Genomic DNA, 16,754 nt, shown 5'->3' on the forward strand with positions numbered 1-16,754 from the left:
GCCGTACGCGACACGTGATCTAGACGATACAGTAACGTATAGGTGAATTGTGAAGATTACCGGTGGCGCTGTCAATTACTTGTACTTGCGAGTCGTGTGTATAAGTGGTCAATAAACCTAACATCCAGTACAAAACTGCGTCTATAGTCACGCATATATGTTACAGCTGGTGACAGAAGTGGTTGGGTTGGAAAGTGCATTGGGTCTTGATCGTTATATCGCCACACTATGGAAGTGGAATAAATGGTGGCAGGCCTGCTGGCTGAAATAAGTACCAATCGAGAAGAAATAGGAGCCAGACCGAAAAAGTGGACGCCAACCTAAAGGAGATTATAACAAAAAAGAGACGACGGCCTGCCAAGAAGCGACGGAGGCCTCTCTGGAGAGCAAGGCGCCAACCTCAGTGGAGGTAGAGTCCGTCGCTGGGCATGAGAAAGTCCCTAAGGAAGAGTCTGCAATGGAAACGTTTGAAGGATAGAAGAAGCAGTATGGGGATCGGCATATAGCCATAGGGCGCCGCCGTCAGCTGAAAGTTCGTCGCGCCTGCAGAGGGTTGAATCGCCGTGTCCTTCCTGCACCACGCAAGGGACAGGATCGTCTGTGAGGCAAAGACAATGTTGCAAATGGAACCTCGTTAGGACGGACGTTCGGGAAGAGACGTTGGGCCCGACCGAAATGCAACAGCGGCACAAGGAACCGAGTCCCAAAGGAGCGACTACGTTTGGGAAGTAGGGGACAAGTTAACAAAAAATTCAGGGAGGCCCTAGGGCTGGAGTTCGCAAAAAAGAGTAGTTGGATCTTCCATCAGGATTCGAAAAACGAGCGTCAGGACATTGTGGAGGGGTCGGCCCCTTCCGAAACGAAAGAAGAGACTGCACACAGATTAAGAGCCATAGATGTAGGAGCACTGGGCACTCTCAGAGCTTATGCCCGCACCGATCGGAGGAAGATGGTGGTGATACACCTGGACTGACTGGAACCTTATAAAGGAGCCATTCGGGACGAGAGGCCTTAAGGGGGGAGCAGTTGGAGAGTAATCAAAGTGAGAAGTTAGCCACGGGGAGGAAGGCGAGACAGATCACATATGTCTCAAGTACAGCCCTCGGAAAAGAAATGGAGGTACGCCTGTAGGGCATTCGGGACGAATAGCCTTAACGAGGGAGCAATGTGGCGTATAGACCAGTTGCTAAGCAGTGACTCTGTAAACAGAGACCGTTTCTGGGCAACGGCTCGGTAAATGCGTTCCCATTACTAGGCAGCAGATACTTAATACTTGTAATGCATACAGTTGAACTACAACAATGAAACGTGTTTTCTATGTGGCCTGTGTCAAAGTGTTATAAGTAAGGGACAAAGTTAGTTGACACTTCAGTTGAGTTCCATATGGGAGGCTGTAAAGGTAGGACCTTAGCACATGAAGCTGACGAATCTCCGCTGTTAGAAGGCATTGCCAGGGAACGGCTGGTGAAGACACAGCAGGCTGGAGAAGAAGTGGTCAATAAATCCAACATCCAATCCAAAACCCCGATACTGTCACACACATATCGGACACTACATTAGCAAGGACACAGATAACATGGTTCTTTGTATGAAGTATACAACATAAACTTATACTTGGGTGTTCACATCCCTCTGAATGTTTCAACTATGATTTGTAAAAATTTGATGAAATTTGGTGTCTATGATATGCTGTTGTACACACTATCTTCAATTAACACTGGCCTAATATAACCCTCCCACTTCTCAAAAACAGACAAATGTACAATATAAAATACCATTGCATAGAACAGAGGTCATTAAAATCACAACTTCTATGTGAAACATTGTTTGATATACTGGATACTTAATGAAAATACATGGGAAAATGATCTCTGACTTTGTGCAGTATTTCTGTAGTATGGTTATTTCTATAGTAACTGTAGCTGTAATAAATAAACATCAAGGTCAATGATTTATTCAAAATCACAAAGAATCCATTTCTGACTTTTCTAACTTCTTATATTCCATAAAATATATCTTACTAGCATATGGAATTGAAAAATACTTCGATGTTAAACGTGATAAAATTCTTTAAGGTTTTATATCATACCATTTTGAGAAATTCAACTGTAATGAATGTTTATATGTATCTTTCAAATTTTGTTTCATTATAATATTCTGATGAAAGAACTATAGGAACCATCTGCATAGTTTCTTCTATAGAACCCCATTACTGAACTGTGTGTAGTCTGTGTCCTGCAATTCAATTACAGATATCAGTATTAAAGTAAAAAAAAAAAAAGTAAAGGTATCCCTGTAACAGGCCGTGGATAACCATAGGGTTGTGAGATGTTGAAGTTCCCACATTTTTCAGACAATTGGCTCATAGATGAAGGCAAGGTTGTCAGCCTTACATGCTGGCCGCCCTTCACCCTCAAGAATATTCCAAGAATATTCCTGATACTCATTTCTGTTGGAGGCTGAGTCGACCCCAGAGCCATAGTGCGGCTGGAAGCATTAGGTCAATTGAAAAACATCCAATGACCTCATTGGGACTTGAACCCCCAACCTTCTGGCTTGTAGCATAGTGCCTCAACCAACTATGCTACTATGGGCCCCACAGACATCAGTATTATAAGTGCAAATTGATCTTTGCAAAACTCATAATTATTAATTTAAGAGTATCAACTTTCTATGATCAAAACCACTATGTGACAAGGATGAAAAGTTGTGAGCCACATCAATTAGCCCATCAGCGCCATTGGATATAGGATGAGACGTTCTGTAGGGAGAAAGATATTTGAAATATATAACATTAATGTTTTTTTGGAAAAGTTAAATATCTGAACCTAGTAATTGCGCAAAAAAAATTATGCAAAGATTTTGAAGGATGAAGCATTTTAAATTGGCCTATGAAATTTGTTGGCTAACATGTTACATGTAAATGCATCTACTAGTGCTATGAATGGATTTGAGACTTAAGCTGTATGTTATTTTAGAACCCTATGCCAGCAGTGGGTGCTTTTAATTCAGTTCAATTCTTTATTATTTATGTGCCGAGTCAACAGCCGCAAGGCCAATTACAGACAGAGCACAGTGCAGATGAAAGTAATTACATTATAGACAAACTTATTAAAAGTCAAATTAAAATTACAGGTAAGTACTTGGAAGAAACAATATTGAAGAAAAGTAAACAAACAAACAAATAAATGATAATTATAACAGTAATAATAATTTCATTATCATTAATCTAAGTGTTATTAAAAATTGAGAAATGAAACATAAATATTTAATTAAGAAATGAATAGTATAGATTTACAGAGAATAATAATAATAATAATAATTCATTTTGTTTTATTGGACATGTATCATCTAAATAAAGCTATATGATTCCTGGAGAAGATATACATTCTTTAAAAATAAAATACGTTTATATTATACATACATCTTTATTGGACAATCATTGTTTTTTTTTCTGTACAAAATAAATGGTTTCAGCTTTAAATTATGTACATAAGAGTTCATACACTGAACATCTTCAAGTATAACAGAGACATAATAAAAAATGTTAGTCTATTTTGTTCATTTTACAAGGTACATCAACAAATGTAAGTAGTGGGTCCTTGAGGATTTCAATTAATATTCCATTTACACATCAAAACTTTGTTCAATATACACATTTTCTTTGTGCTATACAACAAAAAGACAAGTATGTGTCTGTTTTTATGTACAGTTTTTAGTACTGTTTCATGACACTGAGATCACAAAAAAATGACAAAACTATATTTAGCCTTTTTCCTTGAAATAAAAGTTTATGTTAACCTGAAAGCAGAATGAAAAAAAATTATACTGGACGGTGGGAGGTAATCTTTGATCCCATTCATATTATATCAAACAACGCACAACTGGCGGCAAGTATACAAGACTATAAATTAAATACATAAACAAGAGGAATCCAGCAAACATTTCCTAAAAGCTTTACATCCAAACAAAATTTCAGAACAACTGTCATATTTAATGTATATAAAATGCTTCTCAGAAAACCTGAAGAAAGGACAAATGAAGAGATGTGGATGAAGGAAAATTACTGGATCATCAACTGAAAGATGATCTGAAGTGGCAGGAAAGACACGGAAATGAGATTCCATATTAGGAAATGTGTAATAATACCACTCTTTATGCACTGCTCCATGTAATGTGAACATGGCATAACCTTTTCATATCATCTACAAATAGCTACACTTTGAAATACAAACATCCCACAACAAACTAAAGCTGGCTGTTTCATAAAAATTTGGACAGAGAATTTTGTACCCCACATAAAAAACAGAAATTGCTGAAAACAACCGCCTAGAAATTATGAAAATGGTCAATTCATTAGACCACAGTTATTTTAGACATGTTCATTGCCTGAGGTATGTTTTGAACAGAGACATTTTGGAAACTGGTTCTAGTCCTACCTTCAGGTACTTGGTTGTCATGAAACTGATATACATTTTATTGTTTACATTGACCACAAATTTCAAAACACATTAAAAATTAGGTATATCTGTCAACCCATCAGAATAATGATGAAGAATCACATGAAGATGGGAGAAGAGTCAACTTCTGAAACATATAGCAAATGTACTTCAAAACCTAACAGTCTGATGTAACAGTGATGTAGTGAAAATGGAATAGTTTGCATTTATCAATTACATGCAACAGAAAACCAGCTTTAAAATATGAAAGGCCTAGTGGAACCTGCATTATTGAAAGTGTTAAGTAATTACAATTAGGTAAAGTTGAGTGGATTCCTCTTATCCTTTGCACTTTACCACACATCCTTCCAACAAACTACATTACTACAAGCACATACACCAAACCACAGCCACACTTAAAAATGGATTTGAGCATTTGTATCAATAACAACATGGATCATAACACTTCTAAAAAACATAGAAGTTACAACAGTAAAATATTAGCAGCATTTTTATCCCTACAATTAAGACAAAGTTATAGGGCTCATTCTATTATGCTATTTGTCCAAGTGATGGCACATTTACAATAAATATTTGCCTAGTTGCGTGTAAAAGACCACAAAACGGATTGACCAACAAAACAATGTCACATGATCATATTTCACTTAACATATATAATAATAAATACTTATAATCTTTTCCACACGTCAATTCAGGTGCAGAGTATCAGACTGACTGGATGGCACGCTTGCTTTTTATTCAAAGAAGTCCAGGGGGCAGATTTCTGGAATGGAGTTGGGATACCCTGACTGAAGAATTCTTTAGTTTTCATCACTTTATCCTCAAACCATACTTAGCAATTATCCCTCCCTATGACATTATATAGGTGTAAACTACACAGCTGGTAACTAAATCACTCTGGGGTGCAAAGTTCTTCTTGAGAAGCTATGAGTCACTCAGGCGCTCAAGAAATTTCCCACCTTTTATGTAACTTGAACATTCATTACCATGTTCATAGAAGCCTCGTGATAGACCTTACTCTAAGCCAAAAGAATTCATTCCACAATCTCTCATCCCATTTTATTAATGTCCATTTTAATGCTATCCTCCTATCTGTGCCTAGGTCTCCTAAAAGATCTCTTCCCTTCATGTTTTTCTGTCCAAAGTGTTGTACACATTTCTGATCTCTTCCACATGTTACATGCTCTGCCCATATTTTCCTGATTCATGTCATCATCTTGGTGATGTTCAGTAAAGAGTACAGCGGAACCTCGCTTAACGAGCATAATTTCTTCCAGAATCTTACTTGCAATGCGAAACACTCGTTAAGTGAAACAATTTTTCCCATATAAATTAATATAAAATACGATAATGTGTTCCATGCTGAAAAAATACTAAAAAAAATATGTATAATGTTTATTCAAAGAAAATTATATATACATTGTTAAGGAGCGTGAATCATCTTCATCTTTTTTTCTATGTGGAATGAACCAACCTGGAATGCGAATTCGATTTGCAGAAAAAAAATTGAAATAATTAGTTTATTATTTATGATACATATCTAATTCTTTTTTACTAGAAAGCTGTATAGAGACATTTGTTTTTGCTGACGCTTCAAAATTGGGTGAAAATGAGACACAGCATTATCATTAAATAAATTTCTACAGTTATTTTTGTTCTCTTATGGCTGTCTTTTTGCAGCTTTTTCTTCGGGGACATTTTTGCAAGGGTTATTAAACTTTGCACAGAAAAATCACAAATAATATATCTGAACACAAGTTTGGAAAAATGTGTGATCATAAGCGACACTAAGATGCTAGTGGAACAGACTGATGTAGCAAGCGCACAATCTAGGAATTCCCCTCTCATCACTCGTTGAGCGAGTCATTTCTTTTACAATTTCTTTTGCTTGTTATGTGAATTACTCGTTATGAGAGGTGCTCGTTAAGCGAGGTTCCACTGTACAACTTATGAAACTCCTTATTATGCAACTTTCTCCAGGCTCTTTTCACATCATCTCCTTATGTTCAAATATTCTCTTCATCACCCTATTCTCCAACACCCTTAATCCGTGTTCTTCCCTTAGTGTGTGAGACTGTGTTTCACACCAGTAGAAAACTACAAGTAACATTATGGTTTTGAATAGTTTAGTCTTAGTGATTTTAGGCAGCAGATGTGAAGAAGATTGATTCTGAACTTAATGGTTGCAAGAATTTCCTGAATTAAATACCCATAACTCCTTCATGAATGTAATTTTAATTTGTAAGATCTGAGGCTTTCACGGCGGTGACTATGAAGAAAGCAGTCTTCTGGGATTTGGCACCATGTATGTGTGGTGTTAACCGACGTTTCGGAGGAACGTATCGCCTCCATCTTCAGGGTAGAAGGAAAAATATAAGAAATCCGCAAGCAAAGAGACCGTGAGAAGTGAGAACCAGTAAAAGCAGACTGGTGTTGGAAATATACACAGCTATGTGAGAGCAGAGAAGGAAGGGGGGAAAGGGCAAGTATACAAGTGAAATCAGTAGTGTGGGGGGGGGGGAAGGAGCTGGGACAAGCATGGTTGTGTTGGGGGAGAGAAAGGCAAGGTTAAAAGCTGGGCACTAACCCTTAAGCTGGGGGGGTTGTTATGTTATGTTAGTCGGTCATGGCCTGTGTAGCCTCCTGGATCTGGTGTCATATCCCCCCAGCAGCAAGCTGCTGCTGGCCCATGAACCACATTTTGCTTGGCCTCAGCTAGGATCATTTCTCAGACACTTATTACATTAAGGCTACCACTTCCTATTGCTTGCTCACAGGCACCAGTTCCTACCCTTTCTTTCTCTGTATGCTTTTTCCTGCATGGATTACTCTTCTATCCTGAAGGTGGAGACAGCAGATTCCTTTGAAAGAATGGCACCTATCTACCAAACTACATGGTCACTGCCATGAGAGCTTAAAATCCCACAATTATATTCTCCTTTCACACATATGTCTCCACTACTGTGGGAACTATAAAAAGAGTAAAAGTAAAGCTATCCCTGTGCCAGGCTGTGAAGGCCCATAGGCTTGCGAGATGTTGAGGGTCCCACATTATCTAGACAATCGGCTCAAAGATGGCGGTAAGGTTGTCAGCCTTACACGCCGGCTGTGCTTTACTCCCCAGGAAAATTATTTAATTAATTCCTGGTACTCATTTCTGTTAGAGGCTGAGTCAACCCCAGGGCCATAGGAAGGATTAGGTCAAATGAAAAAATCCAATGACCTCATCGGGACTTGAACCCATGACCTTCCGGCTTGTACCATAGCCCCTCAACCAACTATGTTACCACGTGCCCCCATGTGGGAACTATACCAATGCAAATTTATGTGTTCAGGTCATAAGTTGTGGCTTCTGAGAAAGTAACACAATTAAAGAAGCTGCTTCTAGTATCTGCTGTTAATATGTTGCATTATTTATCAGTACCTTCATGGTTTGTGTTGCCATGGAAAATAAGTTAGATCTGTACATACATTTTATTTGGAGGTAGAGATAAAAAAAAAGCTGACCATTCACATCACTAAGATCCCTGCCCCAGTAGATGCAAATGAAACATATCTGACAGAGATTATTATCATATGATAATGTCAAATGCATTGTATATTCAACATTACCAACAATCAGAGAAAATTTTTACAGGTATTTGGTCACCATTACCACCATTATTCATTCAAACTGAATACCTTAACGGAGAAGTCACATAATCATACGGGCCTGCAATGTTGTTTGCATGTCATTTTCTATGCAAATTCATCCAAGTATGAAATGGGAATGTAATCTAAAGTAAAAATCTTAACGGGGAATTAATATAATCAGAGGGGTCTACATGGCTCTATGCATGAATCTGCCATGTAAAATCACCCAAGTGTCTGCTGAAAATATTAATTAAAACTACACATCTTAAGAAAGACGTGGTACAGTCAGATGTCTCTGCACGGTTCTGGTTGTCTCACTGTCTGTTTTTACCGTGTAAATTCAATCAAGTATTCAGTGAAAATTTTGTGCAAACTAAGTAGTTCTGCATGTATAACTGTGTATCATTTACTATGTGAATTCATCTACGTATCCAATGATAAGATGCTCACAAGAACACTGAAGGGCCGTATGTTGTGACACTACCATGGTCAGTTTAATTACTGTACATTACTCTGTTGACTGAAGAGGCTGTGAGCCTCAGATTATAAAGCAGGATAATGATGAATCATGAATTATGAAAGATGTGAAAGAAGTGATTGTGACTTGTTATTGTTTCATCATTAGTTTATAAGTGCCAGAACTGATGTTTCTCATGTTACTACATTCCTTACAATGTACAGTACAGATTGAAATGAAGCATTCCTATGTTGATTGTTCACTGGGATATATATTTTATGTCTCCGAAATAATTAGACTTGACTTATTAAAAAGCTGTTATGTGGCAAAATAATATGCATAATGATACTATGGGTTAAAGGAAATTTCAGCTATTTTCTTTCCATACCCCATCCTCTCTTCTCAGCTCCTACCAAAGACAAGAGAATGACTTCCATTCTGATGTGAATAATTAAACATGAATATTCTGTTCTCCTAGACCTCTGAGAGAGAAAACAGAAACAGAATTAGGAAATTCTGACATAGTGGGAGATACTGTGAAATGCTGGAGAGTGAATTTTGAACAAATAACACCCACCTCCTCTGCAGATGGGAGGAGAAATATCACAAGATTGGGATGATAAATGGTTTGGCTAATGATAAGTCTCCAAAAAGGTTCTAGGGGCCTACTGCATAGAATGTACTATTAATGAATATTGCATACTATGCAGCAATAAGAAGTGACCAGTCACTGTTTCATAAAGCTAGAAGATTCATTTAGAGTTGAGTGACAATATTTTGTTAAAATCTATATATAGAATTGGAGAATGAGTAGGGGAAATATATAAATCACAATTAAAAACTGGAAAACTGTTCTCTGTAAGTTTAAATGTTTTGAGAAGGGAATCATCATGTATTCAAGTAAACATGGTATAACCTAATAAACATTAAATAAATAATATTGGTAATGGTACCAGGCCTTGTGATGAGCTGATCACCTGCCCAAGGAGTCCTACCGAATGTGTAAGATCTAGAAAAACCAAAGTGAATGGAGAAGTTCATGGAGGTAGGTCTAGGCCTGTTGGGGCTGTAGTGCCAAGAACAAAAAATGGTACCACCTATGAGTACAGATCAACTGTTCTTCATTACAATTGATCATAAAAGTGGCTCTTGGTGGCACACAAATTAGGATCTATTCAAATGTTATATTTACTGTCAAATAGACCTTATTTTGTGTTGTACTATAAAGGAAAAGTTTTCCTGTTCATAAACACCAGGCCATGAATGTGTGTTGGGTCATGAAGGTAAATACTCATATATTCTCAGACTCAGCAGTAGATGGAGGTGACTGGTCAGCCTCATGCTTGGTACCATGCAAAAAAATCCTGGGTACCCACTGTACAGAGGGCTGCATTGAACTCAAAGCCACTTGGGGGGGGGGCAGTGATGAAGAGAATATTTCCAGGAACTCCTGCAAACATTTAAGAAACAATTAATTTCTTTTCTTAATGACGATCTTGAACTTGCATTGTACTAACTGTCCAATCAGATGGGAAATGTTAAAATAAATTCTTATTAATTGGTTTTTGTGTCACATTGAATCCAACCAGGTGGTACAATTTTACACTGTGTCTGTTATTATATAGTTAATAAGATTTATAGAAATTGCACCCATGTGTTCAGACATAACATCTATGTGATTTGAACCCAGAGAATAAAGAGCAAGTGTGTGTTATCTGATACCATCTTCCGGTCATTTCCTTCCAGTACTAGACTTGGAAAACTAATATTCTGTCCTCATGCACCACATTTAGGAAAAATTTATGTGAATGAAGTTCCTCTTCATGCTGATCAAGTCTTCACTGACTTCATCTCATTTACCACATAGCCTCTGTGTCAGAGAATACTGTTGTTAAATCACAGTATTCAGGCCTGATTATTCACTTTCAAGTTGTTGTACTCCACCATTTCCAATGTTTGGGAATAACAGTTACATGTCCTCCAGACATTTCAGCTGCCATTATTCATATCTTCCTTGGCCTATCTCTTTTAAGTAAATTAGCTTCTTGATCAATGTCAGCCTATCAGTTCAGCCAACAGGTCCAACTCACATGAACAAATAATACAGTTCCAGTTCTTCACAAATAACAATGACAATGATGACAAAATGAAGAATATTATTCATGTGTTGCTATGTAGGCAGTGCTATTTGTAATGTAAGAAGATGAGAATTATGATTACAGGGCAAGTAATCACATCTTATAATAAAGTAATACATCATAAAATATCAATGATGTGTAATGATGCAGTAAAAACATTCATAGTATGACAACTTCTTCTGATGCTCTGTAGCTTTTAACTGTTAAAAGCATCAGCCAAAAATCATGGTAGCTTAAAATTATTTTAATCTTCTTTGTATGCATCACTTTTCTTGTACATTTACTTTGACTGATTCCATTCTGCACCACCCCACAGTAAGAATGAAGCTGGAAATGCAGAAAATGAGTGACAATGTCAAGCTGCTGCTCTGAGTTAGAGTTTCTCCAGTTTCTGCACTTATATCCCAATACTTCCACACTCTTATGGTTATCCAATATGGAAACCATATCTATGCACACTTGTGCATACCTTGGTTGTCTGTTTCACACTGTTACAAGCTTGATTTATGATTTTCTTTCTTTAACATAGCTTCAATTTTTCTGTAGCCTGGTAAATGTGTTTTTGTTAATGATGAGATCCCACAACGACCATAGGTTCACACAATGATCTCACGAATGACGCGCCGACTGCGGGAGTTGGGCGTTGAGTATCCACTCTCTAGGCTCTCGTCAAATGAAAGTGAGATGTGCTGTGGTTTGCTGTCATCACAGTCGAGCTGATCCATGTAGGGGTCTGGTAGGCCACTCACATCATGATAGGGGGAGTCTGCAGAAAGAAGTGCAAATGTGAATCAAATAACAATGGTACAGAATCAGATCTGTAAACTAACACTCTGCATGTAGTCAAGTGTTACACAAGAAGTCACCATACAAATACCACAAACTATGCAGAAAGAATACTGAAACAATCAGAAAAATTTGACAGGTGCCATGCTATATCTAACCTACAGAATGTGTTTGAAGCAGGAAAAGTTAAAAGATACTGTTAATAAGGTTAACAATTTACAGTAAAAATAGTATTAAATAAACTTCTTCAGCAGTGAAATAAGAGTGAAGAATTTATGTTACTCTTGCCACACTTTTAAATAAATTATTTATTTATAGTTATATAGGAAACTCGTTCTAATAACGATATTCTGCACATTACAAAATAGACAGTCAAAGTCTGAAGTCTAGGGATATCTTTCACGCTAAACTCTTTGATAGAGTTAGGCCCCAGTATATATGAATCTATGCAACATAAAAAAAATGGAAGCATTTTTCAAATAACAATTAAACTGAGTCTGAGAATTTATAAAATCAGGAGACAAGAAGTTAAACAATTAAGAATGTCAAGGACATTAGTTTTTGTCTTGGATTTTAACTAAATTTGATACTATAAATGGTGACAACAAATTTAATAAATTGTTAATGTAAATGACACCAGTCTTCTTGCAGGACTCAAATTAAATTTGAGAATTTAAATGATAGTTTTATTCTGAAACCTAAATAAAAATTGCAAACATATCTGTTTAGACTATAAAATGTAAACAAATCTGCTCTGTATTTAGTTTGTTTTTAATATACTGGTGCTTTAAAATATGTATTAAATATGTTATTACTGTATTAACTTGGACATTTAAAAATATATGTTAAAATGATAACAGCAAAGTGCATATTTATCACATTGATACAGTTGTTTAGAAAAAGCCATATTATCATAAACAGAAAAATATGGATGCTCAACAAAAATAAAACATAGTGACAGAAATTAAATTAGCTGATCTGAGAGGACAGTTCCAGTGCTTACCTTTGGGATAAGAAATGGTAGACCTACATACGCTTCACCTGGACAAATAAAACTGTCCAACGTGTCTTCAAGGTTAGATCAATTCTTGACTCCAGGCTCACTTCAGATTCATGACTTAAATGTTAATAAAAGAAAAGGATTTCTTCTTCTTTTAGTAGTAAACAGAGAGAGACTAAATTCATGTTATTGCCATCAGGACAAAATCTTATACCTTTAAAAATGTCTTCAGTGAATTCATTTTTGAAGATATAATGCGCTACATGAAAAGAAACAAATATTATGAGCAAACAGTACAGGCAAAAGGATGCAAAGACCTTATTAGGTTAAATTAACTGAGTCATCAGCTAACAGAACAGAAGAATTAAGAAACCTACTGCAAACAGTCTAAGGTTTTATTAATAATCCAGAAAGCATTAGTAAACAAAGCATTCAAAAGGCAATGTAAAGAAGCTTACTACCACCAGAACCCCAAACTCAGTCATGTAGCATATTTATCCAAATACCACACATGCTTCAAGGAAAACTGTGTTCACCCAGTGGGGTCATTTGCTCCAACATTAAATGTTGTTAGTTCAAGAACCTGAGTCTTGGTAGTATAATCATCATGTTCAATGAGGAAGAAAAGCCATTATCAAAATGCGAGTTAAGTTAAAGTTTCTTAAGTTTCAGTCTGATTTGTTTATAGTGTTGGCAGTCACAAATAACAAATACAACTGAATCAACTTCAAGTCCATTAGCCAATCAACCATATTACCTTCATGCAGTATGTACCATATTGTAACTGATCAATGTTTTCACTCATTTTTAATTCTCTTTCATAAAGTGGAGAGCATGTGTTATTCAAGCCTGCACTGTTTTCAAATCCTTACGCTATTTAGTAATGTGCTTTTATTATCTTCAGACAATAACTTCAGGCAGGTTCAACTACCAGTTTGGATAAGACACATGTATCACAATTTTCATACTATGTATCTGGTTGCTAATGTATGTCATGGTTAAACTGGACCTTTAAGAACAACTGCAGGAAAAGGCTAGTTTCCAGCTATTAAAATTTACAGGACACTGTTCAGTATCACTTCTGAGAATGACATGAATTTTTTCCACCATAATACATCATACAGTAAATAATATTAAGAATTATTGGATTTTCGTACTTTATCCAATGTCTGGATACCAGACGATGGACAAAATCCGAGAACCCAAGTAATTCCGAGTGTTATACACCATTATCAGAACCCTCTAGAATCTACTAGTAAATAATATGTCACAGTTTAAGGCTAAGTCAAAGTTGCAGAAGTAGCACGCTGTAATGAATACATTTATTTACCAGTAATCAAAAGGGCATTAAGAAATCTGTCCCATTGTCACTAGTCCATTGAACTGTTCCAATAATTTGAAATCAGTTTCCTCAAATCACTGTCCTGATCCTACATAACCCCTTCACTGCATATTATTTTTTCACCATTTTCCTAAAAGAATGCAATTTTAAGAGAAGAATGTGGGGGAAAAAAGCAACAGAAATGCATTTTCATACCCTAGTGAATAAAGCCCGAAAGAGTAAAAGGAGAACATTGTTTCTTGATGTGGACTAAAGTCAAATGTTGCAGTCTATGGTAATGGGTGATTAACATCACTCCAATATTGCAGCAGTAGGATTAGGTGGCGTAAGACTTGACAGTACCTGGATTATGTCAAGACAGAAACTCTCTGTAAAGATACTCTGATTGCACATGGTCAGTTCTTTCCACAGGTAAAGAGGGCTAGCTGAATTTCACTTGACTTAAACCTGTGGTTCAGTTTCACTTGGCCCAATGCCTAATTATTTCTTATTATGTTTCTAATCATTGCACATGTCAAAATCTCCAAAATTTATAGTAAGCTTAACTTCTTTCATTCTAGTTGATCACACTAGTAAACTAAATTACAGAATAATTGTTGACATCCTCCAGTGTGACTCAATTTGTAGATATTGGTTGACTTTATGTGTTTCGGTCAGCTGACTGTCTTCAGAAGGCATAATAAGATCAACATGTTCTGGAACTACTATCACCAAGTTTGTAATACATACTTGAAAAGTTTTTACCTAAGTTATTTACAATTATTTGGATTAAAATTATTCTATATTTCAGCCTTAGTACATCTAATATCTGGCTACACAATTTATACATTGGTATGTATTAGGCCACATCACTACTACTTTACTACTGTACAATATTATAAATCATGACACTGTGAAAAGGAGCTGCAAATGACATGGAGTTTTACAACTTGAATGTTATATTATTAGTAATTTCAGGTAAATTTTTAATTATCAATACATCTTGAATTTTAACAAGTTACCAATTGAATAGGCTAAATTCACAGGACATCAAAATAAAAATTCAGGGAACTGAACAATAATCTATTAACTAATACATGTGTCCTGCACAGAAAAGAAGATTATCATTCAAGTTGTGAACATAAATCTATGTGAACCATACAGAATAAACCAAAACTGTCATTCAGACATGTTATTTCTTAATAACATATTAAACTATGACTGGGAGATAGAGTCTAAAAAGTATCAGTTACACAACAAATGTTGTACCAAGTAAAAATGGTTTCGTTGAATATATAAGTCATATACAGGAAGGAAGACTATGACTCAATCTTGTATTTTTAAAAGTATGTTGCTTGAAAGCTTGAGATAAATTAAAATATAAGTGTCATGGATCTTATCATTACCTTAAATTCCTTCAGTCTCCAAAAATGTTAACATCTTTTGAATATAAAGTTTAAAATATATGTTGCTCTGTAGGTTAAATTGTACTGTTAAGCACTACACAATCTCCTGGATAAAATTTCTGACAAATCATATCTGCAAAAGTTTCAGACTTACCAATATGCTGATCCATCCTTTTCTTTGGTTTGTGCACTGCTGCATATGGATCAGAGCCATAGTCTTGGCGCTGTGGTATGACACTACCACCAGATGGGCGTTGCTGGTAGTCCATATCACCAGGTGTAGATGTAATGTGTGGGTATGGGGCATAATCATCGACTGCTCCATAGCCTCCATGTGTGAGAGGGTCATATCCATACTGTCCTCCACCCACCCCTGATCGATGGTGGTGGTCAGGTGTTCCACCAGTACCTGGAACAGAGTTTCCACCACCAGAATTGCTGCCTGCTGCTGCAAGCTTCATCTGCCAGAGGGAGTCTTGTGAATTAACGGAGCCACCATTGTTGGAGTTTGAGTAGCTGTTATCCATGTAGCCCATGTTAACCCCTGTGGAACAAGAGTCATGTTGTGAAACAAACTGTCTGAATCCTCACTCAGCAGCTAAACATTAAGAGTCAATGCTGTCCAAAGACCACATCCTGATCTACACAACATACAGAGAATGTGTTTCAATACCTGTACTAGGCCAACGGGTCCTGATAAAGGGAAAGATGACAATCAGGAAGCACAAAAGATTACTGATTTCAGCGCTATGATGACAGGCCACTTTGTAGCTAGGTACCAACAGATTAGAAGAACCAGCTGTTCCCATTGTGTCACATCCCAGAAAACAGTGACCTTCACATGTGCTGCCATGATAACCTCAAATCTCTCACACAGAAATATACTGTATTCACTTACATTCTCCACCATTGATGTTATGACCCTGTGGTCCTTGAGGAGGTTGGTTCCCATGGTAGCCATATCCATTCTGTGAAGCATAAACTGGACTTTTGGCTGGGTCGTCCATTGCAAGGTCCAACGAATGTTCAAGGGCTTTATTCTCCAGTCCAGAACTGGGATAGTAGGGTGGGGGTGGCTGTTGTGTCACCAAGCTTGGATGGACACTATACACAAAATAAGTCATACATTATAAGTATTTCCTTTACACAGTTACTGTCAACTTTAATATTAACTTCACCTTTGACTAAATTTATTTTAACAGATCTTCTAGTATATTACACTAACAAGTACTATTCAGGACATTCATTTACAACTTTTATACTGATGATATCTTTCTATTTAATGGACTCTGTATTTTACACACAAAAGCACCTTTCTTTGTAGGGGGATAAAGCATTTGTATACATATGTACATGTATGAAGACACACACAAATACAACTGTACACATTTCAACATTTCTTTCTAAAAACATATCTGGCAGACAAAAGAGAGAAAGAAAGAAAGAGGGGGAACCAAAGGTCAAAATGCATGTTGCATTGGCAGACATGCGACTTTTAGCTTTTGACAAGTTCGTTGGTACTTTAAATTGTTTACAGAATGAGTAACCCCCCT

The 16,754-nt window shown here is 36.6% G+C and overlaps 2 protein-coding genes across 2 annotated transcripts in view; both read right to left on the reverse strand.

Annotated features, from left to right (window-relative positions):
• Positions 1–15,437, reverse strand: part of LOC111872945 (formin-2) — a 95,636-nt gene extending 80,199 nt beyond the window's left edge. The window contains exon 1 of the mRNA XM_023867253.2: positions 15,356–15,437. The gene's annotated coding sequence lies outside the window, so the exon portion shown is untranslated. The remainder of the gene's footprint in view (positions 1–15,355) is intronic.
• The window catches only part of LOC111872954, a 9,996-nt gene continuing 4,526 nt past the window's right edge, over positions 11,285–16,754 (reverse strand). Inside the window, exons 4-6 of the mRNA XM_033754894.1 lie at positions 16,100–16,305; positions 15,356–15,745; positions 11,285–11,454 (exon numbers count right to left, since the gene is read on the reverse strand). Coding sequence (XP_033610785.1) covers positions 11,285–11,454; positions 15,356–15,745; positions 16,100–16,305 — 766 coding nt within the window. The remainder of the gene's footprint in view (positions 11,455–15,355; positions 15,746–16,099; positions 16,306–16,754) is intronic.

Source organism: Cryptotermes secundus, unplaced genomic scaffold (genome assembly GCF_002891405.2).
Source record: "Cryptotermes secundus unplaced genomic scaffold, Csec_1.0 scaffold407, whole genome shotgun sequence".
NCBI classification, from domain to species: Eukaryota; Metazoa; Arthropoda; class Insecta; order Blattodea; family Kalotermitidae; genus Cryptotermes; species Cryptotermes secundus.